At 42.6% G+C, this 25394-nt stretch overlaps 1 protein-coding gene across 4 annotated transcripts in view; it reads right to left on the reverse strand.

Moving 5' to 3' along the window:
- The window catches only part of map3k4 (mitogen-activated protein kinase kinase kinase 4), a 218171-nt gene that overhangs the window by 27664 nt on the left and 165113 nt on the right, over positions 1–25394 (reverse strand). For 3 of the 4 annotated variants that reach the window (XM_078556730.1, XM_078556727.1, XM_078556728.1), the window contains 5 exons: positions 25226–25322; positions 9336–9452; positions 7564–7664; positions 4992–5072; positions 153–344 (listed from right to left, as the gene is read on the reverse strand). In XM_078556730.1, coding sequence (XP_078412856.1) covers positions 153–344; positions 4992–5072; positions 7564–7664; positions 9336–9452; positions 25226–25322 — 588 coding nt within the window. The remainder of the gene's footprint in view (positions 1–152; positions 345–4991; positions 5073–7563; positions 7665–9335; positions 9453–25225; positions 25323–25394) is intronic. The other variant, XM_078556729.1, reaches the window with a different exon arrangement.

Here is a 25394-nt window from a genome sequence, read left to right on the forward strand (position 1 = left end):
ATAGCCTCCACGGAGAACTATCCTGCTGCGAGTCTGGGTCCTAGCAGAAATGAGGAGCATACCGATTCATTTTTAAATGAACATTTTCAAACTTCTGCACGACAGCTGCGTAAACTGAATGCTCATTTTTACATCCAAAATTCAGAAATTACCTATTTTATTTCCCCTCTGCCATTTAAATGTCACTTTTCTTAATCCAACTTGCATGACATTATCATAAGATTTAGGAATATCACAGACTTGGCCAATGATATTCTTTTGCTTCATCTGCCGATTCTGTTGCTCCTCAAAGGATTTAATTGACTTTCGGACAGCATCAATTCGACTCTGCTTGGCAGCTATATCTAGGAAATTAAACACACATGTTCAATTTGTAACATATATCAAACAAATGACGACCTACAGTAATTAGAGAGATTTCCTGGTTCTCCTTCCCCCACAGCACAAAGTGCCTGCATTAGGTATCTGTGGATTAGATGACATTCTATAAATAGAATGATTCAATTATTTTGCAATTTGCTGCTGTGTTTCACAGGTTCAAATTTATTTTATAGAAATTGTGCTTTCTCTGATGTACGTCAGCTGTTCATTCAGACTAATTGTCATTATCTGCTTTATGAAAGGAAGGAGCAAAGATAAAACAGAGATGGACGCAAATCGGAGATAGAGGTATCAAGGCTGAAAGAGAATACTCCATCACTGAAGAATGGAAATTGGACAAAGGGGTTCCCAAAAGCTGAGTGGAGAAATTCACTACATAATTTGGTAATGAGCCGGCCAGAACAGGAATGTTCTTGTTTTAATCTTCAGTGTGTGCCAAGTTAAATCAATCTCAGCTAGGGACCAATGACCTTTCTGCATTGGCTTCAGAAGGGAAACCGGTCAAAGATGCTACTCCTGATCCCTAATCAGCAACTTGTGCTGGTATCAAATACAGGTGACCACGTAGTCAAACAATCTGCAATAGATCAAGCCCTTAGGCAACCTAATAGAGGGCCCTAAACCTTGCGGACTTCTGCTTGACTAGTCACCATCCAGATGAGAGGAAGGGAGCAGAGGAGAAAATTAAGAAATAGAAATAAAATCTGCTAGGAACGTGATAAATTTTGTACTACTAACCCAAGTATAAGTGCACTTGTCAGGAAAAACTCAAGAACATATCTGAGCTCGCTATAAGTTTCAATACAAAGGTAAAAATTAGCCTTCCCAGATGGTACAGCAAATTTATCCAGTATATACCTGACTCACTAAGGATAAAAACATTCCTACGTTCAATATCTAGTGGATCAAAACATTCCTACATTCAATGCCTAGTTGAACTCAGCTAGAGAAGTACAACTAGCTTACAGTCCTAGTTTAACGAAGAGAAAAAGACAAGCAAATTACCGCTATAATAAAAGCAAAGAACTGCGGATGCTGGAAATCCAAAACAAAACCAAAAATACCTGGAAAAACTCAGCAGGTCTGACAGCATCTGCGGAGAGGAATACAGTTAACGTTTCGAGTCCGAATGACTCTTCATCAAAACTAAGGAAAAATAGAAAAGAGGTGAAATATAAGCTGGCTTGAGGGGGGGTGGGACAGGTAGAGCTGGATAGAGGGCCAGGGTAGGTGGAGATTGCCAAAAGATGTCATAGACAAAAGGACAAAGAGGTGTTGACAGTGGTGATATTAGCTAAGATATGTGCTAATGGTGACATTAAGGGTAGAAAGCAGGACGAGCAAGGTACAGATAGCCCTAGTGGAGGTGGGGTGGGTGGAAGGGATCGAAATAGGCTAAAATGTTGAGATAAAACAATGGATGGAAATACATTTAAAAATAATGGAAATAGGTGGGAAAAGAAAAATATATATAAATTATTGGAAAAAGGGGGATTGGAAAGGGGGTAGGGATGGGGGAGAGAGTTCATGATCTAAAGTTGTTGAACTCAATGTTCAGTCCGGAAGGCAGTAAAGTGCCTAGTCGGAAGATGAGGTGCTGTTCCTCCAGTTTGCGTTGAGCTTCACTGGAACATTGCAGCAGGCCAAGGACGGACATGTGGGCATGAGAGCAGGGTAATGTGTTGAAATGGCAAGTGACAGAGAAGTCTGGGTCTTGCATGCGGACAGACTGAAGGTGTTCCGCAAAGCGGTCACCCAGTCTGCGTTTGGTCTCTCCAATATAGAGGAAACCGCATTGGGAGCAGCGAATGCAGTAGGCTAAATTGAGGGAAGTGCAAGTGAAATGCTTCTTCACTTGAAAGGAGTGTTTAGGCCCTTGGACTGTGAGGAGGGGGGAAGTAAAGGGGCAGGTGTTACACCTTCTGTGGTTCATGGGAAGGTGCCGTGGGAGGGGGTTGAGGTGTAGGGGTGATGGAGGAGTGGACCAGGGTGTCCCGGAGGGAACGATCCCTGCGGAATGCCACCGGGGTGGGTGAAGGGAAGATGTGTTTGGTGGTGGCATCATGCTGGAGTTGGCGGAGGATGATCCTTTGAATGCGGAGGCTGGTGGGGTGATAAGTGAGGACAAGGGGGACCCTATCATGGTTCTGGGAGGGAGAGGAAGGTGTGAGGGCGGATGTGTGGGAGATGTGCCGGACACGGTTGAGGGCCCTGTCAACCACCGTGGGTGGAAACCCTCGGTTAAGGAAGAGGAAGACATGTCAGAGAAACTGTTTTTGAAAGTGGCATCATCTTGTACAAAGTGCAGAATCAAGCTGTAGTGCAATTGTGTATCATTAAGCACCAGTGCTTACTTAACATCAAGACAATGGCATGTGAGATCAGTTGGGTTACAAGAAACAGTCACTGGGAAAAATAAAAACCTAAACTCCAGGCGAGTGAAAGCTTCATATATAAAAAATCCTCGAAACTTTTGCTTCACAAGACAATATTTTTACTAAGAAAATGACGAGTTGATACTGTGTGTGGAGCTTCTATAGCAATGCATCAGGAGACTTATGTTATTGCGTTTTATCTCTGAACAAAAAAAATTACTATTTATCATGGTTAGTATCATAATGCAACATTTAAAGAAATAAGTTAACTTCAGTTTAAATTCTTTACACACTTGTTACGCATTAACCTATCTATGCCATAGAATACTAAATGCAATTAATATTAGAGTAATCAACAGTTCCTATTTACTGATGCAGGTTTTTTTTTATAGTCAGTCAATAAATGAACTAATGATGCAAGACTTTTCTTGCAGTTCCGAGGACAGAGTCTACACCAAATCAGCTGATTTCAGTCACTGCAACAAGCCAGATACAATTGGTCTCAGCACTCCTGAGGAAGTTAGGGTCTTGGAAAGAGAAGAGAGAAGGAAAAGCTTGGAATGTTCCACTCGTTATTACAGACTGATTCCTGGAAAGCACAAACATTGGGTTACAGCAGGATAGGGCTTGGCTACAATGTTCTCTACAGTTGAGAGCCTACTTCACTCGGGGTTGCAGGGTCACCCAGTTGACTGCTTGGCAAGGGGTGGGGAACAAATGGCCAAAAAAGCTTCATAACATTAAGAACAGTACATTTACTATTACAACAAATCTGTAGCAAATGCAAACTCATTCTACATGTGGTAACTGTTCCTTCAAAAAGCTTAAGTGTAATCTCTTGTACATTGCTTCGAGCCTACATCAAGCATTGTGTTACTAGTAGTTAACCTGCAAATTTGGAGAAGGCACTTCTGATTCCTTCATTCATAAATGGAAAAAAATTACATGAAATAATGGCCTTAAAGTCGGGTGGATATTTTTCTAAAACTGGGAACAGATTTTAAAAAAATATAAACTACATTACATATCTCAAATATTTGGCTAGTACAACATTATTACTGATATGCAGAATAGCCCAGCTACAGCAGGGCCAATAGTACATTCTCTCCTTTCCTTCATCTTTTTTCCTGTTCCCAAGTTCTTGTAATTATTTTACATTCAAGGTGAGATATCGGAGTAAAGAACATAGAGAATTAAAGCAGTCTCAGGTCAGGAAGGGTGCGAGCCAGGTGTTAATTAAAGCTCCCTCTGCCCGATCCTAATAAACGTGTCTTATGGTCAACTTTAAGTAAACACCCTGCCCTCATCTCATCAGTGTGAGCTTTACTCCCACACCCCTCATTTCTCACACCAGTAGGTCTACAATTTTGTGCTGATGTGCAAGGCCATTTTGCCTTGGAGATTTGTGCATGTTAATCAGTTAGGCCAAGGCTCCATGAAGATTTTAAAGCTGGAATACAGAAATGATTTAATGCAGACAGTGTTAAATGTAGACTGTTGGCTCCTGAGGACACACTTACAAGCAGAGGTTCATATCTCTTGCTTAAGGACATGAATGCGTACACCTCTTTAAACCAGTAAATAATCCAAGGCTACAGATACTGAATAAAGCATGTGGAACTTGGAACTGCAGGCTGGGTCATGGAAGCCGCAACTACATTTCAGTAAACAAGGTAGTAGACCAGTGATCGTTCAATTTCATCATTAGGTGTTCACAGTACTTTTTGGTGCAGGGTAAAGGAGTGTAGCACAGATCTAACCTGTACTTTGATCTGAGTGATTAATACTCCCAATCTCTCACCACAGATGCACAATATACAAACCATTGCTCCCCTATCAAAATTAACTTCAAAGACCTGATTGAAATTAATAAGACTGCCAGAAAAAAGTTGTGCATCAAAACATCTCATACCACCTCTCCCATTATAACGCTTCACAGAATTAATTTTATGTATTCTATGGATGCCTGGATCATCAAAATATAAATTATTAAATATGAATGAGCAGAGCTCTGTATAATGTTTTTTAACAAGTTACTTCAAATTAGTTATCTTAGGAAAATGAGTAGATGTGATATAACCATGTATTTCACTCTTAAAAAACTCAAGGCATGCTCTTTTAATGAAACCAAGGCAGCAAGTAAAACTACAAGAGATTAGAATGTCAAAACTCTCTTATTTTACAGAACAGCCATCAAATGTCATCAAGTGCATATTCTTAGAATGATGCTGTTACCTTTTGACTGACTCAACAGAGATCGCAGCTCCCAGCTTCTTCTTGCACTAAGACTTGGATCTCCCTTAGGATATATAGGTTCTGGGGAAGAGAAGGAATTAAAACAGTCATTGAATTCTACAATTACAAAGTGATTAATGTTGGGAATATACCAAGCATAAGAACATAACAAATAGGAGCAGGAGTAGACCATACTGCCCCTTGAGCCTGGTCCGCCATTCAATACAATCATGGCTGATCTTCTATCTCGACTCCACTTTCCTGTCCATGTCTACTGATTTCCTGAAACAATCAAAAATCTATTGATTTCAGTCTTGAATATACCCAACAATGGAGCATCCATAATCCCCTGGGTTAGACAATTCCAAAATTAGCAATCCTCTGAATGAAGAAACTTCTCATCTCAGTCCTAAATGATCAAACCCTTGTCCTGAGACTGTGCTCCAGTGTTCTAGATTTTCCAGCCAGGGGAAACAACCTTTCAGTGTCTACCCTGTTAAGCTCCTTCAGAATCTTGTACGTTTCAATGAGCTCACCTCATTTTTCTGGAGAGTATAGGTTCAATTTACTCGGCTTCTCATCATAGGATATTCCTCTATCCCAGGGAACAATTGAGTGAACCTTCACTGTACTGCCTCCAATGCAAGTTTATTATTCTTCAAATATGAAGGCCAAAACAGTGCACATTCCTCCAGGTGCAGTCTCACCACAGACCTATATAACTGTAGTAAGGCTTTCCTATTATTATACTTCAATCCCCTTGCAATGAAGGCCAACATGTCTTTGCCTTCCTAATGGCTTGTATCTGAATGCTAACCTTGTGCTCCTTGTATGTGTGCACCCAAGTCTCTCAGAGCTTCAACATTTAAAAGTTTCACACCTTTTAAAAAATATTCTGTTTTTATATCTGTACTATCAAAGTGAATTAACTACACACTTCTCCACATTGTACTCCATCTGCCACCTTGCCGCCTGCTCACTTAATCTGTCCTTACCTCTTTGCAGTCTTTTTGGGTCCTCCTCACAGCTTATATTGTCACATAACTTTGTATTGTCAGCAAATTTAGAAATAATGCTCTCAGTTTCTTTGTCTAAATTATTAATATAGTTTGCAAATAGCTCATGCCCCAATATTGAACCTTGCGGCATTCCACTAGTTACAGCCTGCAAACTTGAAAATGCCCTGTGTATCTCTACTTTCTGCTTCTTGTCCTTAAACCAATCTTCTATCCAATCGCATATATTACTACCAAACCCATGAGCCCTTATCTTGCATATTAACCTTTTGCATGGCACCTTATCAAATGCCTTTTGGAAAGCCAAGAAAACTACATGTACTGGCTCCCCATTACCTGCCCACTAGTTACGTCTTCTTAATTTGTCAAATACAGTCTTCCTTTTTTAAAACCATGTTGATTTTGTCTGATCGTGCTATGCTATCTAAGACTTCCTTAATAACAGATTTCAGCCTTTTCCCAGTGACTGATGTCAGGGCAGTTCCCGGTTTTCTCTCTCCCTCCTTTCTTGAATAGCAGTGTTACATTTGCTAACCAATCCATTGGGATCATTCTAGAATCTGGGGAATTTTGGAAAATCATAACCATTACACCCACTATCTCTGAATTGCTTTTAGAACCGTGGGTCTAGGTCATCAGGTGCTGGAGACTTGTTGGCTTTTTGTTCCCTAAATTTCTCCAATATGTTTTCTTCTGCTGATGTTAATTAAGTTCCTCATTCTTATTAGCCTCTTGTTTATCTGCTACTTCTGGTATGAATTTGTTTATTTTACTGTGAAGACAAAGCACAAAAATAGCACAGATCGTAGTGGTTTCAGCCAAACTTCTAAAATCTGTTCAGTTATAGGACAGTTAGATGGTTCAGCTTCTAACATTACATTACTAACATGTGGCACCAAGAAATGGAGAGGAATATTAATAACTTACATTTTACAGCACTGTTAACATTGTAATTCAGAGACAATAAAGGGATTGAGAGAGTTAGTGGGGAGGGAGAAATGGCTGTCGTCTGGCGACATGTGGAATCTGATGCTGTGATTTCGGGCACAGTCACGTAGGATGTCATTTTAAGATCTGTTGCAGTGCTGTAGTGTGTAGTGGGGCAGAGACTTGGCTGGAGGGGTTCAAACATGGAGGCTGCAGGAAAAGATGAATGTGATTTGGGAGGTGACAGTACATTTCAAGGAAATGAATGGGAGACTGGAAATGGAGGTGGTAATTTGCAAGGCGGGAGGTGGGGGCGGGAGGTTTTGTGGGGGGGGGGGGGGGGGGGGGGAGTTGCAGGGAGGTGGACAGGGTCCAGGCTTGTTTATTAGAGGAGCTGATGGCATCAGATTTGAAGGAGAGAGGGATAATATGTTTGGAGAGGAAACTGTCAACAATATCTGCTCTCATGGGGGCCAGGAATGGAAGTTGGGTGGTCAGCAGTTTGGTGTGAATAGGTTGGCAAGAGGAGGTGGTGGATCTCATGGATCAGGGCTAGGGCAGGGTTCAGAATGGCTGTGTTATAAAACACCACACCTTAACTGCACTATATTCAATAGTCACTTCCTTACCCTCGCGATCTTCAGTGGGACTAGAGTGTCGGCTCAGTGACTTGAACTGTAGCTCAGCTGCTATGGATGCTAAGCGGTCATTTTCAGGGACGCTCGAACCCCTATTTCGAAAGAAACAAGATTACAGTAGTTTCTGCACTTCAACACAGTTCAAACATTTACTGGTAATGCACTTGGCACTGAATAATATGAATACCTTTAAAATATAAACAAACCACTTTCCTGTGCACTTCAAGGAGCACAGCAGGAGAGAATCATTTCAGATTTCTTGTCACTAACCATAGTAATTCTACTCCTTTAATCAAATGGGACACCAAATGGCAGGTAAAGGGGTCTCTGCTGCCTGCTGCAATGTTACAGCAAGATGGGGTACATTATCAGCCTCTGCAGGCATGCTAATCCAAGATAGCAGGCCCATGAAGTGAACTTCCAGTTGCTCAACCATTGATAGCAAACAACCCAAAGACAGCCACACTTTCAGGTGTTATTGATAAGTGACTGAAAGGGGCTTACAAGGACTCAGTTTGCGACACAAATTATTCTGAATAACTGACCAATACAGCTTCTGGTGAAAATCTGGCTCATCAATGCAGTATTCTTGTTTCAATACAGTTACATTGAGTGTAACAACTTTCCATTTTTATGAAGGGTCACCCAGTGATCTGTACTCTTAACAACACAATTAAAACAAAGACCAACATAAAAAATTTCAATATGGGAAACCGTGTTTAGTTGTGTTTCCATTTACTATCTATTATGCATTTCCTCCATGTGTATTGGGAAATTCACTGCTGTTTAAATGCAAAAACACTCTGTGCCTACTGCAGTGCTGGTACACAGTGGCAGCAGTGTGTACTATATACAAAATGCAATGCAGCAACTCATCAAGGCACCTTCGACAGCACCTTCCAAACCCGTAACCTCTACCACATGGAAGGACAATGGCAGCAGACAGTAACACCACCACCTGAAAGTTCCCTTCCTAGTGAGTAGACACTCACTATCCTGACTTGGAACTATATTGCCATTCCTTCACTGCTGCTGGGTCAGCATCCTGGAACTCCCTTCCTAACAGCACTGGACTGTAGCTGTTCATGAAGGCAGCTCACCACCACATTCTCAAGGGCAATTAGGGACAACAAACGCTGACCTTGCTAGCAATGCTCACATCCCATTAAAGAATAAAAAAAAACAAACACTATTAGTTTCTTCCTGTTTAAAATAATAGGTTCTCCCAGTATATTTCCTCCTTAATCCTATGCTTTCAAGCATCTGACACAAGGTGATATAAAAGGGCATCGCCTACTCAAGACAGAGAGTGATATATTGTGACATTGAGGTAACCAAGGATTATGAGGATAGTGTAAGAAGGCGGATTTGAGATAGAAAATCAGTTATGAGGTTTAAAGGACCGAATAGCCTACTTCTAATATTAAGAAATAGTAATTCTTATGTTATGCTTACTCATGCTTACTCAAAATCCAATCACTCGGCTGAAAGAAAATGGAACTATTTAATAATTTGAGTTAAGCAATGTAATTAACAATTAGCATGAGGCTGCTTTATCTGCAACATGGGATTCTAGTGCTAATAGGAAATTGAGGTATCAGAAAATTTGAATTAAGCAACTTAATTGATTCAACTATATTTTACTCCAAATGCCCCTTTAATCGCAGGAACATTAGGATTAAACATTTCTTTCAACTGATATATGAAAAAGGAGGATATATAGTACCACAAACGGCATCTATTCATGCTGTCAATGAAACTACCTTAGTTCATTAGCAGTGCCTGCAGGCTTGGTGTGATTGAGGTCACCACCAACTATAGGGGCTGAGCGAATAGCAGCGACGCATTGATTCCGTACTTCAGAGCCAAGACTCCTTGGGCTGTGATAAACAGAGTAGAAAACAATTCAAGAACATACAAATATAGCTGACAATTCATACAAAGAAAAATAAAAGCTGATTGCATGTAGTTTTATTTCTACAGAGTTCACATTTGTGGTTTGATGCTAAAAGAAAGCTCAGAATTAATTGAACAAAGATTGGCAAACTGACCATGTGTTCTAATTTGTGCACTGAACATACCACAATCATAAAAATAACTATAATTGCCTTAAAGTTGTTCTGCAACATTACAAATAGAGTTTCACCACTATTGCTAATGTCAAATAATGCTTTTAGCTAGTGTAAAGTATGTTTTTATTTCTCAGTTCTGCTACAGGTTGCTAGGTTTTTGCAGAGCAAACAGGAAAAGATTCTAATAAAGTGTAGTTGAAGAATGCTATAATCCTACAGAGGGGGCTAAGGATTAAGTGTTTCTTTTTCCCCAAGTTATCAACTGGTTTCGTCAGGAACTGAAAAGTAACTAAGTTACACAGAAATATTAACTGGTGAACAAAGCGGAAATATCCTTAACTTGGGTAAGGTGGAACTTTTACGGTAACATTCTGACCATCATTACAGACCACCATTAGAAACCAGAAGTTAATATACTATTGGCAACAAACATCTACCAGTTGGTTATCAAATGCAGCAAAATGAACTGGTTAGTTCGTGATTTAGAATAAAGTTTAGAATTTGGTTTCTATTCTACAGAGTCATGTAACAATGATCTCATGCACATACTAACAACATGCAGTACAAGTGACACTTACCATTATAAGTGCTGAGAGCAGATAGCAAAGCCAAAGAATCACAGACAAAAAGGGTACGGTAGCATAGTGGTTATGTTACTGGACTAGTAATCCAGGGGTCTGGACTAAAATCCGGAGACATGAGTTCAAATCCCACCACGGCAGCTGGGGAATTTTAATTCAATTAATTAATTAAATAAAGCTGCAACTTAAAAAGCTAGTATCGGTAATGACTACCCAATTGTCATAAAAACCCATTTGGTTCATTAATTGCTTTACGGAAGGAAATTGGTCCTCCTTACTTGTCTTGGTTGGCATATGACTCTAGACCCAATGCAGCGTGATTGACTTTTGACTGCTGCCTGAAATAGCATACCAAGCTACTAAGTTTATCAAATCTGCTTTAAAAAACAGTACTAAGAATGAAACCAGCGCTGCAAAATCCTTCTCATCAACATCTGAGGACTTGTGCCAAAATTGGGAGGGTTATCCCATAAACTAGTCAAGCAACAGTCTGATAGTCATACTCAAAAAATCGCACCTTTCAGCCAACATCACAGACTACACCATCACCAGGCCTGGGTATGTTCTGTTCCACTAGCAGGGCAGACCTGTTCGAGATGGCAGCACAATGGTATACAGTGGGAAGGAAGTGGCCACTATGGGTCAACAGCAGCAGGATTCTATTCTATTTCAATCTGTAATCTCATGGCCTAATGTATTCCTCACTCTACCATTACTACCAAGCCAGGCAACCAGCCCTCGTTCATAAAAATCTAAAAACATAAGTAGGAGGTGTAGACCACATGGCCCATTAGGCCTGCTCTACCATTTAATATGAACATGGCCAATCTTCTGGCTCAACTCTATTTCCATGCCGCGTGCCAGGTCCCTTGATTCCCTGAGAGTCCAAAAACCTATTGATCTCAGCCTTGAATATATTCAATGATGTAGCATTCACAAGCTACTGGGATAGATAACTCCAAAGGTTCACAATCCTCTAAGTGAAGAAATTTTCTATTCATACTAGTCCTAAACGATCAAGCCCTTATTCTGAGACTGTCCTCATGTTCTAGATTCCCGAGCCAAGGAAGCCATAAGAACATAAGAAATAGGAACAGGAGTAGGTCGTTTAGCCCTTCAAGGCTGCTCTGCCACTCTGCCATTCAATGAGTTCATGGCTGATCTTCTACTTCAACACCATTTTGCTGCAAGGTCCCCGTATCCCTTGATGTTTTTAAGATGTAGAAATCTACTGACCTCTGTCTTGACCATGCTGTCTTGTCTGAGCCTCTACAGTCCTTTATGGCAGAGCATGCTCTAAGTGAAGAAATTCCTCCTCATCTCAGTTCTAAATGGCCTGCCCCTTATTCTGAGACTGTGTCCCCTGGTTCTAGATATTGCATCCAGTGGATACATCCTTCCTGCATCTACCCTGTCGAGCCGTGTAAGAATTTTGTATGTTTGAATGAGATCACTTCTCATTCTTCTAAACTCCAGAGAACAAAGACCAGTCTATTTAATCGTTCCTCATAGGACAATTCCTCCATCCCAGGAATTAGTTTGGTGAACCTTTGTTGCACTCCCTCTATGGCAAGTATATCTTTCCTTTGGTAAGATCATCAAAACTGCACACAACACTCCAGGTGCAGTCTCACCAAAGCTCTATACAATTGCACTAAGACATCTTTATTCCTATACTCAAATCCTCTTGTAATATAGGCCAACACATCATTTGCCGCCTTAATCGCTTTCTGAAACAACCTCTCAATGTCTATTCTGTGGAGCCCCTTCAGAATTTTATATGTTTCAATGAAATCAGTTTTCATTCTTCCAAACTCCAGAGTGTATAGGCCCAATTTACTCAGCCTCTCATCACTGGTCAACCCTCTCATACTACGAACCAATCCAATCAATCTTTTCTGTACCGCTTCCAAGGCGAATATAACCTTCCTTAGATATGGAGACTAAAACTATGCACCAAAGCCCTATACAATTGTAGGAAGACTTCCTTATCCTTGTATGCCAATCCTCTTACATGAAAGGCCGACATGGTATTTGCCTTCCTAATGGCTTGCTGTATCTGCATGCTAACTTTGGGTTTCTTTGTGAATAATCCCATCTCTGAGCAACATTTAAAAGTTTCATGTTTTAAAAAACATCCTGCTTTTCTACTTCTACTACCAAAGCGAATAGCCTCATACTCACATTATAACTTATCTGCCACCTTGTTGCCCAAATCACTTTAACCTGCCTATATCTCTTCGTACCTTCTCTGTGTCCTCTTCAAATGTTGATGTGATGTGGCTAGTGTGTGGGTAAAGTGAGTTAGCATGCTTTCCACTTTTGTGTACTAAAATGCTTCTCATTTTCAGCCTACACCACTGGTTGGCAGCAATGTGAAGAGAGCCAAATGTGTAAGTTTCTTCCTGTCAGTATACAGCCTCTTCATTGGCAGGTCCTCAGCTATGCCACCTCAAGGCAACTGGGTTTCTCACGACCCCAGGCTAAAGCTTCAGAGGAAGTCGGAGAAGGTTTGGTCCCCAGACTTGCAGTGTGCAGGCCAACTGGCATGTGGGCATGCATGCCCTGGCACTCGAACCAAACTCCCAGCTACGAGTGAACAACTCCACTGCCTGGTGGATACCTCGGGAGTGTTGAAGGCTAAGGGAGCAAAAAAATCTACAGTGGAGCCCAAAGGCGGGCTGATACCAAAATATGTCATCTTTCAGGCAACCCCTGTAACCAGGCTAGTGCCAACCAACCAAAGCTAGTGCTTTGCATTCTCTTGGACTCGACTGGGAGGTTGAGAGAAGACCCTGGTGTTTGGGCAGCTCAGGGTTTCCATAAATTTTGCCCAGGGTTGTGCCCTGTAGACGAGGCTATACTTTCGCTGCAGAGCATTAACCCAACATGGGAGATAGCAGTTACAAGTGATAAGCCTGACTTGACTGGCATAGAGAACATGTGCTACAGGTTGTCACTTATTCCAAGGCTGTGTCCCCTGGTTCGAGACACCCCCCCAGCCAGGGGAAACATCCTTCCTGTATCTATCCTGTTGAGCCCTGTAAGAATTTTGTATGCTTCAATAAGATCACCTCTCATTCTTCTAAACTCTGAAGAGACTGAGTTTATATTTTGTTATCTCTCCTTATAGGACAATCCTGCCATCCCAGGGATAAGTCTGGTGAACCTTTGTTGCACTCCCTCTACGTCAAGCATATCCTGCCTCAGTAAAGCAGACCAAACTGTACACAATACTCCAGGTGCAGTCTCACCAAAGCTCTATACAATTGCAGCAAGATTTCCTTACTCCTGTACTCAAATCCACCTGCAATAAAGGCCAATATACAATTTGCCTTCCTAATTGCTTGCTGCACCTGCATGTTAACTTTCAGTGACTGATGAACAAGAACACCAAGATCCCTTTGAACACCAACACTTCCCAATCTTTCACCATTTAAGAAATACTTTGCATTTCTGTTTTTCCTACCACAGTGGATAATTTCACATTTTTCCACATTATATTCCACTTGCTATGTTCCCCACTCACCTGGCCTGTCTAAATCCCCTTGAAGCCTCTTTGCAACCTCCTCATAACTCTCATTCCCATGTAGTTTTGTACCATCAGCAAACTTGAAAGTATTACATTTGGTCCCCACATCCAAATCAATGATGTAAATTGTGAATTCAAGCAGTGATCCATGCAGTGCCTCACTGGTTACAGCCTGCCAACCTGAGAATGACCCATTTACTCCTACTCTGTTTTCTGTCCATTAACTAATCCTCAATCCTATGTGCTCTAATTTTGCTTACAAACTTCCTGTGTGAGGCCTTATTTAAAGCCATCTGAAATACACTACATCCGTTGGTTCCCCTTTATCTATTCTGCTAGTTACATCCTCAAAAAACCCTAACAGGTTTGTCAAACTTGAGTTCCCTTTCATAATCCATGTTGAATCTGCCTAGTTATCACATCCTTTATAATAGATTCTAGCATCTTCTCCACTACTGATGTCAGGCTAACAGATCTGTAGCTCCCTGTTTTCTCGCTCCCTCCTTTCTTCAATAGTGGTGTTACATTTGATACCTTCTAATCTGCAGGAACCGTTCCAGAATCTATCGAGTTTTGGAAGATGCCCACCAACACATCCATTATCTCTGCAGCCACCTCTTTCAACACTCTGGGAAGAGAATCATCAGGCTCAGGGGATTGACCAACTTTCAGTAGGGATTAATTCCTCCAGAACTTTTTTTTTTACTAACACTAATTTCTTTCAGTTCCTCATTCTCACTAGCTACATTATCTTTTCCTTTTTACATACTTATTGAAGCTTTTACAGTCCGTTATTATTTTTCTTGCTAGTTTACGGTATTCTATTTTCTCTTTATCAGCTTCTTGGTGCTCCTTTGCTGAATTCTGAAATGCTCCCAATCCTAAGGCTTACTATTTTTTTTGGCAACTTTATAAGCCCCTTCCTTTGATCTAATACAATCTTCAACTTCCCTGTTAGCCATGGTTGGATCACCTTTCCTACTGGGTTTTTGTGTCTCAAAGGGATGTTTATTTGTTGTAAATCACGTATTAATTCTTTAAATGTCAGCCATTACCTGTTTACCATCATACCTTTTAATGTAGTTTCCCAATGTACCACAGCCAATTTGCCCCTCATAGTTTCCTCTGTTTAGATTTCAGATCCTGGTTTCAGATTGCAACGCATTAATAGCACTTTATATTAAGTTTGAAAGTAAATTATGGTCACTCTTTCCTGGAGGTTCCTTTACAACAAGATTACGAATTATACCTTTCTCATTGCAAAGTACTAGATATTAAGTAGCCTGTTCTCTAATTGGTTCCTCAACTCATTGTTCTCAAAAACCATCTCGTATACTTTCCAGGAATTTGTCTCCACAGCATTAGTGTTAGTTAGGTTTACCCAGTCTATAAGTAGAATGAGGTGCCCCATGATTACTGTATCACCCTTGTTACATGCACCTCTAATTTCCTGATTTATACCGTGCCGTACATTACCACCACTGCTGTTAGCCTATAAGTAACTCCTACCAATGTTCGCTGCCACCTTGCTGTTTCTTAGCTTCACATAAACTGATTTGACATTTTGATCCTCTGATCAAAGATCCTCTCTCACTAATGTACTGGTCTCATCCTTTATTAATAGTGCTACCCCACCTCCTTTTCCTTTCTGCCTATCCTTCCTAAATATCGAATACCCTTAAACATTCAGTTCCTAGCCTTGGTCACCCTGCAGCCATATCTACGTAATGGCAATTAGATCATACCCATTTGCTTCCATTTGTGCTATTGATTCATCTATTTTGTTGCGAATGCTGTGTGCATTCAGATAGAGTACCTTTAGTTCTGTTTCTTAAAATCATTTTTGCAACCTCAAGTCTCATCTGCTGGTGCACTCAAGTTTGTATGTTCTGTCCCTTCCTGCCACACTCAGATTATCAATTCCCTTATTGCTACCTTGCTCTCTTGCCTTTTGTCCTCTCTATAATTTATCACATCTTCTCTCGCCTGATCCCTCACCCCCCCCACCCCCTCCCCCCATTATTTAGTTTAAAGCCCTCTCTACCGCCCTAGTTATATGACTTGCCAGAACACTGGCCCCAGCATGGTTCAGGCAAAGACCATCCCAAAGGTACAGCTCCCACTTCCCCTAGTATTGGTGCTAGTACTCCATGAATCAAAAGCCATTTCTCCCACACCAATCTGTGAGCCATGTATTTAAGTCACTTTACTCCAGTCTTCTCATGGCTCAGGTAATAATCCAGGGATTATTACATTTAAGGTTCTGCTTTTTAATTTAGCCCCTAGCTGCTCATACTCCCTCAGCAGAACCTCCTTCCTAGTCTTACCTATGTCGTTGGTAACTTGTGGACCACGACAACTGGATCCTCACTCTCCCACTGCAAGTTCCTCTCCATCCCAGAGCAGATGCCCCAAACCTTGGCAACGGGCAGGCAACACAGCGTTCTGGACTCTCCTTCTCGGCTGCAGAGAACTGTGTGCATCCCCCCCCAATATATTGTCCCCCTACTACCACTGCATTCCTGTTGACTGCCCCTGCTTGAATAGCTTCCTGCACCACAGTGCCATGGTCAGTTTGCTCATCCACCCTGTAGCCCCCACTTTCATCCATACAAGCTGCAAGAACCTCAGACCTGTTGGACAATTGCAAAACCTGGGGCTTCTCAACTTCTACCATCTCAATCCCGTTACCTGCCTCACTCACTATCACACTTTCCTGTTCCTGACCATGGACCAAATCAGATGACCCTACCCTAAGAAGTGTGACCGCCTCCTGGAACAAAGTGTGCAGGTAACTTTCTCCCTCCCTGATGTGTTGCAGTGTCTGCAGCTCAGCCTCCAGCTCAATGACTCTGAGTCAAAGTTCCTGCAACTGCAGAGACTTGCAGCAAACGTTACTGCATTGGATCATACAGGCATCCACAAACCTCCACATTCTGCAGACAGACATCACCTGCCCTGCCAACTTCATAGTGTTTAATTATTTTACTGATTAAATTTTAATTAAGATCTCTAGTCCTCCTTGTGTTAATGTTCTTATTATTTCAATAAATGCTCTACTTATACCCATTGAAATTCCCTAGTTGAGATAAATAGGAAGGACCATGACCCTGCTGTCTCGGAATATGGCAAATGAGAACAGACAGAGACTATTTGAACTTTAGTGCGACCATGAGCTTTGTGTAACTAACATAGAACAAACTATGCCACAAGGTGTCCTGATGACATCTAAGATCAGGGCATTGGCACCAGCTGGATTAGATCATCACCAGACATGCCTCTCTGAACAGTACTCTCAACACATGCAGCTACCATAGTTCTGACTGTGATATAGGTCACTTCTTGATGTGCACCAGGGTTAGGATGCAATCCTTGAAGTTTTTTCATTCAAAGCAGAAATGTTGCCCTTACATCAATGTCAGGCATAGTGCCTACCCAGATAAAAACTACCAGTTCCTTGATTCAACTGAACAGGCACTCTCCAGCAGGCGCCCTCCAGCATTCCAACAGGGTGCAGAGGTGAAACAAAACATACTTCGAGACACCATCTATCATACGGCAGCCTCAACTTATGGGAAATGAGAGGGGAAAAATGCTGACTGGTCTGAGGACAACATCACGGTAATGCAACCAGTCTTTGAACTTAAGCAATCCACTATCATTAATTACAAGGCAGATCTGAGCGAGAAGGCGCTAAATGCCCTGAGAGGTACTCGAAGTCCAATGGATTGCTAGGTGGTGCACCAATGATTAATGGTTACAACTTTGTCAGAGTACCCAGATATCCTTCGACACAGGGAATGCCAGGGGCATGTATGATGCGATCACAAAGGCAACAAGCAAAGAAAGCGGCTCACTGAAAGCAAAGCAGGGGAGGTCAGTGACTGCAATAAACAGTTAGAGAGATGGATGGGACACTACCTTGAGTTATACCCTAGGGAGAGCACTGTCACCAAGGAAACTCTAGACACCATAGTCAGCCAGCTTGTCATGGCAGAGCTGGATATCAAACCCACAGTAGAAGAGCTTAGCAAAGCTTTTGACTCGCTTGCCATGAGCAATACTCTAGTTGCTGATGCTATACTGCCTGAATTCATCAAGGACCGGAAGCTGACACTCCTGTAGCTCTGCACACTCTCTGTCTCTGCTGGAGGAAGGGGGCAGCGTCCCAGGATATGCATGATGCAAAGACTGTGGCCTTGTACAAAAACAAGGGAGACCACAGTGATTGCAACAACCATCACGGCACGTCCCTGCTGCGCATTGTGGGTAACATATTTGCCCGGGTTGCCCTTGCCAGACTGCAGATCCTGGCTGAACACATCCACCCTAAATCCCAAGGTGGTTTCAGAACTGGAAGATCTACAATTGACATGATCTTCTCAATCCAGGAGCTGAAGAGATCACTATATACCGCTTTCATCGATCTCACTAAGGCGTCTGACCACGTGAGCAGAGGCGGTCTATTTAAACTGGAGAAAATTGGCTGCCACTGAAGTTGCTCAATGTGATCTCCTCTTTGCATGACATCATGATGGGTAAGGTCAGCTATGACAGGGCAACATTGGAACCCTTTGCGATCCACAGTGGAGTCAAACAGGATTGTGTTCTAGCATTGACAACCTTTGGCATATTCTTCTCTTTATTGTTGTCTTATGTCTTCAGATCATCTACAGAGGTTGTCTACCTACATACCAGAACTGACAGAAAGCTCTTCTGTCTTGTTTGCCTGAGATCCAAAACTAAGTTGCGCCTTAGAGAGTTGCTACACATTGCCGATGTCACACTAGCATTCCATACCAAGGAACAGTTTCAGCAGCTATGGACAGATTCTCTTATGCCTATGAAGAGTTTGGTTTGACCATTAACATCAGGAAGACAATGTCATGGCCCAGGATGTTGCCTCATTGCCATCTATCAGCATTGACATGTGATGCTGGAGGTTGCTGATTGCTTCGCATCTCTAGGCTCAACAATCATCAGCAATTTGACACTTGGATGCTGAAATCAACACACGCATCAGAAAAGCTGCAGCTGTTATGTCCAAACTGAGCAAGAGTGTGTGGAACAACAGCAGCCTGACTGAGAACACCAAACTGCAAGGCTATCAAGTCTGCGTTCTCAGTGCACTCCTCTACTGTAGTGATACCTAGACAACACACGCTCAGCAGGGGTAAAGACCGAACAGTTTTCACCTTCTCTGGGTCACGATCTCCTGGGTGCCCATAATTCTGCTACAAGGACACCGGCAAATGAGATATGATGATGGTGGATACCGATACTGACAACTGGGAGACAGTCACTGATGGCCATGACCTTTGGAGGCTGATTGCTTGGAAGGATATTGGAATTGTCAAGTAGTAACAAAATGCTCAGCTGGTAGAGAGGGCCCAGAGAAGACAGAGGCCAGCAAACATTGCACCTTCTCAGTCTTCCGCTGCAGGAAAATGTAGCAGACACTGCCATGCCAGGTGGGGGTTCCAGTGCCACACTAGGCGATGTTTAACACAGAGCTGACCATCACAGCACAAACCATTGTCTTATGAGATGAAAGGGTGCCATAGGTTACATTCTCACCTAGCTTTGTATCATTAGCAAACTTGCATACATTACTCTTGGTCTCAGCGCTGGTCATTGTGACACTCCACTAGTTACAGATCGCCAACTTGAAATGCCCTGTTTATTCTTACTTTCTGCTTCCTGTCTGTTACCCAGTCCTCTATCAAAGCTAACATACTGTGCTCAACTCCATGAGCTATTATCTTGCGTATTAACCTTTTGTGTGTTATCTTTGTGAATGCCTTTCGGAAATCCAAGTATACTACATCTACTGGTTCCCCTTCATCTACCAGACTAGTTACATCCTCAAAAACTCTAATACATTAGTTAAATATGATTTTCCTTTCCTAAAACCATGTTGACTCTGTCTGAGCACATTATGATTTTCTAAGTGCATTGTTAAGACATCCTTAATAAATAGGTTCCAGCATTTTCCCTATGACTGATGTCAGGCTAACTGACCTGTAGTTCCCTTTATCTCTCTCTCTACTTTCATAATTAGCTGTGTTATATTTGCTAACTTCCAATCTGCTGGATGGTTCTAGAATCTAGGGAATTTTGGAAAATCATAGATAGCGCATCCACTATCTTCGCAGCTACCTGGTTCAGAACCCTAGGATGTAGGCCTCAGGTCCTGGGCATTTGTCTGCTTTTCTCTAATACTATTTCTCTGCTGATATTAGTTAACTTGGGTTCCTCACTGTTACTAGCCCCTTGGTTACCCGTTATATCTGGTATGAATTTGTGTCTTCTACTGTGAAAACAGACATCAAATATTTGTTCAGCATCTGCCATTTCTTCATCCCCCATTGTAATTCCTTCTGAGGAACCAATGTTTCCTGTAGCTACTTGCCTCTTTTTTTTATATACTTGTAAAAGCTCTTACGATTTGTTTTTATATTCCTGGCTAATTTACTCTCGTATTCTATTTTTTCTCTTTTATCCACTTTGCTGGTTTCTAAAACACTCCCAATCTTCAGGCTTGCTACTATTCTTTGTCACGAAATAATCTTCTTTTAATTTATTATCCATAACTTCCTTTTTAAGCTAGGGATGGATCTTTCTTGCTGAGTTTTTGTTTTTTTAAAGGAATGTATCTTTGTTGAAAATTTTGAATCATTGAAATCAGCAAATTTGCCCAAATGACGAGCCAACCTGATGAGGTGACAAGTCAGTATTACATGCATGCTAAACAATGGAAACAACATGCTAGAGATAGAGTTAAGCAATACCCAACCAATGAATCAGATCAAAGCTCCGCAGTCCTGCCACATCCAGTCATGAATGGTGGTGGACAATTAAACAACTAACAGGAGGTAAAAACAAAAAACTGCAGATGCTGGAAATCCAAAACAAAAACAGAATTACCTGGAAAAACTCAGCAGGTCTGGCAGCATCGGCGGAGAAGAAAAGAGTTGACGTTTCGAGTCCTCATGGCCCTTCAACAGGACTGAGTAATATTGGGAGAGGGGTGAAATATAAGCTGGTTTAAGGTGGGGGGGGGTGGGGGGAGAGAGAAGTTGGGGGGGCAGTGGTTGTAGGGACAAGCAAGCGGTGATAGGAGCAGATAGTCAAAAGATGTCACAGACAAAGGAACAAAGAGGTGTTGAAGGTGGTGATATTATCTAAACGAATGTACTAATTAAGAATGGATGGCAGGACATTCAAGGTACAGCTCTAGTGGGGGTGGGGTGGAAAGACTAACAGGGCATTAAAGGTATAGATTTAAAAATAATGGAAATAGGTGGGAAAAGAAAAATATATATAAATTATTGGAAAAAACAAAAGGGAAGGGGAAGAAACGGAAAGGGGGGTGGGGATGGAGGAGGGAGTTCAAGGTCTAAAGTTGTTGAATTCAATATTCAGTCCGGAAGGCTGTAAAGTGCCTAATCGGAAGATGAGGTGCTGTTCCTCCAGTTTGCGCTGGGCTTCACTGGAACAATGCAGCAAGCCAAGGACAGACATGTGGGCAAGAGAGCAGGGTGGAGTGTTAAAATGGCAAGCGACAGGGAGGTTTGGGTCTTTCTTGCGGACAGACCGCAGGTATTCTGCAAAGCGGTCGCACAGTTTACGTTTGGTCTCTTCAATGTAGAGGAGACTGCATTGGGAGCAACGAATGCAGTAGACTAAGTTAGGGGAAATGCAAGTGAAATGCTGCTTCACTTGAAAGGAGTGTTTGGGCCCTTGGACGGTGAGGAGAGAGGAAGTAAAGGGGCAGGTGTTGCATCTTTTGCGTGGGCATGGAGAGGTGCCATAGGTGGGGGTTGAGGAGTAGGGGGTGATGGAGGAGTGGACCAGGGTGTCCCGGAGGGAACAATCCCTACGGAATGCCGCCAAGGGGGGGGTGAAGAGAAGATGTGTTTGGTGGTGGCATCATGCTGGAGTTGGCGGAAATGGCGGAGGATGATCCTTTGAATGCGGAGGCTGGTGGGGTGATAAGTGAGGACAAGGGGGACCCTGTCATGTTTCTGGGAGGGAGGAGAAGGCGTGAGGGCGGATGCGCGGGAGATGGGCCGGACACGGTTGAGGGCCCTGTCAACCAAGCTGGGTGGAAAACCTCGGTTAAGGAAGGAGGAGGACATGTCAGAAGAACTGTTTTTGAAGGTAGAATCATCAGAACAGATGCGACAGAGGCGAAGGAACTGAGAGAATGGGATGGAGTCCTTACAGGAAGCGGGGTGTGAGGAGCTGTAGTCGAGGTAGCTGTGGGAGTCGGTAGGCTTGTAATGGATATTGGTGGACAGTCTATCATCAGAAATTGAGACAGAGAGGTCAAGGAAGGGAAGGGAAGTGTCAGAGGTGGACCATGTGAAAATGATGGAGGGGTGGAGATTGGAAGCAAAATTAATAAATTTTTCCAGGTCCCAAGGAGAGCATGAAGCCGCACTGAAGTAATCATTGATGTACCGGAGAAAGAGTTGTGGGAGGGGGCCGGGGTAGGACTGGAACAAGGAATGTTCCACATACCCCATAAAGAGACAGGCGTAGCTGGGGCCCATGCAGGTGCCCATAGCCACACTTTTTATTTGGAGGAAGCGAGAGGAGTTAAAGGAGAAATTGTTCAGTGTGAGAACAAGTTCAGCCAGACGGAGGAGAGTAGTGGTGGATGGGGATTGTTCGGGCCTCTGTTCAAGGAAGAAGCAAAGAGCCCTCAGACCATCCTGGTGGGGGATGGAGGTGTAGAGGGATTGGACGTCCATGGTGAAGAGGAAGCGATTGGGGCCAGGGAACTAGAAATTGTTGATGTAAGGTGTCAGAGGAATCACGGATGTAGGTGGGAAGGGACTGGACAAGGGGAGAGAGAAGGGAGTCAAGATAACGAGAAATGAGTTCCGTGGGGCAGGAACAGGCTGACACGATCGGTCTGCCGGGACAGTTCTGTTTGTGGATTTTGGGTAGGAGGTAGAAGCGGGCTGTCCGAGGTTGGGTGACTATCAGGTTGGAAGCTGTGGGAGGAAGATCTCCAGAGGAGATGAGGTCAGTGACAGTCCTGGAAACAATGGCTTGATGTTCAGTGGTGGGGTCATGGTCCAGGGAGAGGTAGGAGGAAGTGTCTGCGAGTTGACGCTCAGCCTCCGCAAGGTAGAGATCAGTGCGCCAACTAACAGGAGGTGGCAGCTCCAAGAAAATCCCCATCCTTTATCATGTTGAAGCTGAGCACATGAGCGCAAAAGTTAAAGCTGAAACGTTTGCAACCATCTTCAGCCAGGAGTGTTGAGTGGATGATCCATCTTGGCATCCTCCTGAGATCCCCAGCATCACAGAAGCTAGTCTTCAGTCAATTCAATTTACTTTACTTGATATCAAGAAAGAGCAGAGTACATTGAATACAGACAACATCCTGGATGTGGTTCTGAAGACGTGTCCAGAACGAGCCATGCTTCCCGTCAAGCTATTCCAGTACAGCTACAACACTGGCATGTACCTGACAAAGTTGGAAATTGCCCATTTAAGTCCTGCCCACAAAAACCACAAATCCAATCTGTTCTGGTCAATTACCACCCCATCAGTTTATTCTCAATCAGCCAAGAGGGTTGCTGACAGTGCTACTGATTAGTACTTATAAACCAATTATCTGCTCATTGATGCTTAATTTGGATTCCTCCAAGATCACTTGACCCCAGATCTCATTATAGCCTTAATTCAAACATGGACAAAAGAGTCGAATTCCAAAGCTGAGGTTAGAGTGGCCACCCTTGACATCAAGTCAGCATTTGATCAAGTGCTGCATCAAGGAGTCCCAGTAAAACCGAAGCCAATGGACATTAGGGAAAATTCTCCACTGGCCAGGGTTATGCCGAGAACTACAAATGGTGATTGTGCTTGTTGGAGACCAATCATCCCAGGCCCAGGACATTCATGCAGGGGTTTCTCAGGGCTGTGTCCTAGGTCCAACCATCTTCAGTCCCTTCATCATTGACCTTTCCTCCACAAGGTCAGAAGTGAGAACTGCTCACTGATGATTGCAGTGTTCACCTCCGTTCGTAACTTCTCAGGTAATGAAATATTCAGCACAGGCAGCAAGACCTGGACAGCATTCAGGCTTGGGCTGATAATCAGTGCCAGATAATGACCATCACCAACAAGAGAAAACACCACCCTCTTGACATTAATTGGCATCACCATCGTCAAAACCCCACCATAAATATCCTGGAGTCATTATTGACCAGAAACTTAATTGGACCAGCCACATCAACATGGTGACTACAAGAGGTCAGCAGTTAGATAGCACAAGTCAGGAATGTGATGGAATGCTCCCCATTTGCCTGGACAAGTACAGCTCCAATAACATTTAGGAACTGCAACAACATCTAAGACAAAGCAACTATTTAATTGGCACCCAAATTACCACCTCAAACGTTCACTCCTTCCACCACCAGCGCAGCATGTATGCAAGTGGGTATCATCTACAAAATGCACTGTAGAAATTTGCCAAAGCTTCTTTGACAAGACTGTCTAAAACCATGACTTCTACCACCTAGAAGAACAAGAGGACAAGGGTAGCAGGAGCACCTCCAATTTCCCCTCCAAGTCACATAACATACTGATTTGGAAATAGATCGCTGTTCCTTCATCACTGCTGGGTCAATATCCTGGAACAATATCTAAAGGCACCATGGGGGTAACTTTACTGCATGGACTGCAGTAGATCAAGGTGACTCACCATCACCTTCTCAAGGGCAATTAGGAATGGGCTACATATGCTGGCCTTGCTAGCGAAGCCCACTTCCCGTTAATGGAAAAAATCAAAAGCTTCATGAAATAAATTAAATTACTGCTTACTAAACAGCATAACTACTGGTCACAGAGATTGTAAGAGTATGACTACTGGAGTCACAGAAAATAACTATTGGTCAGAGAGAAAGCAACAGGATGTCTATTCATCACAGAGCATGCAAGCAAGTAATGATTGGTCAGAAAGACTGCAGAAGAATGGTTTTTGGTCAGAGAATCTTCAAGATAGTAGTTACTGGTCAGAGGCACTGCAGGACGATGACTATTGGTCAAGTAGACTGCAGGAAGGTGGCGACTTATTAGGGAGACTGCAAGGGGATGAAGATTGGTCACAGAGTAGAGGAAACTGCTATGATAATTTTATTTGGTTTATTTTGAGTTTAGACAATATCCAAATACAGTCTACAGGCATTTTCAGAATCTCCGGTAGGAGTCCACTCCCCATAGGCCAATACAACCAAGAACACTGGAATCAGAATTTACTTAAGAACTCTTCGAAACTTTATTAACTTGAACTGGCAAATAGATTTTCGTAAGAAGAAATACATTTTTTTTGTTCTGCCATTGTATTCAAAGAATGGCTTAACAGTAAATAAGAAACATTAACTCAATAAAATTTCCAGCCCTGTTTTCAAGTTGTGCCAAAGTGGAGAGAACCAAACGGAGTACTATACCTGAATCCCTCAGATGTAGGAATGATGAGATGTGGATTTGGTGGGTCACTATGGCATCGAGGTACTTTGATAGGGCGAGGGCTATTTCGATTAACTCCTGGAAGGTACATATTGAAATTAATGCAAGGTCACATGTTTATTGGAGTTACATTTGTGATATCATTAATGA

This window comes from Cetorhinus maximus, chromosome 14 (assembly GCF_964194155.1).
Source record: "Cetorhinus maximus chromosome 14, sCetMax3.hap1.1, whole genome shotgun sequence".
In the NCBI taxonomy this organism is placed as follows: Eukaryota; Metazoa; Chordata; class Chondrichthyes; order Lamniformes; family Cetorhinidae; genus Cetorhinus; species Cetorhinus maximus.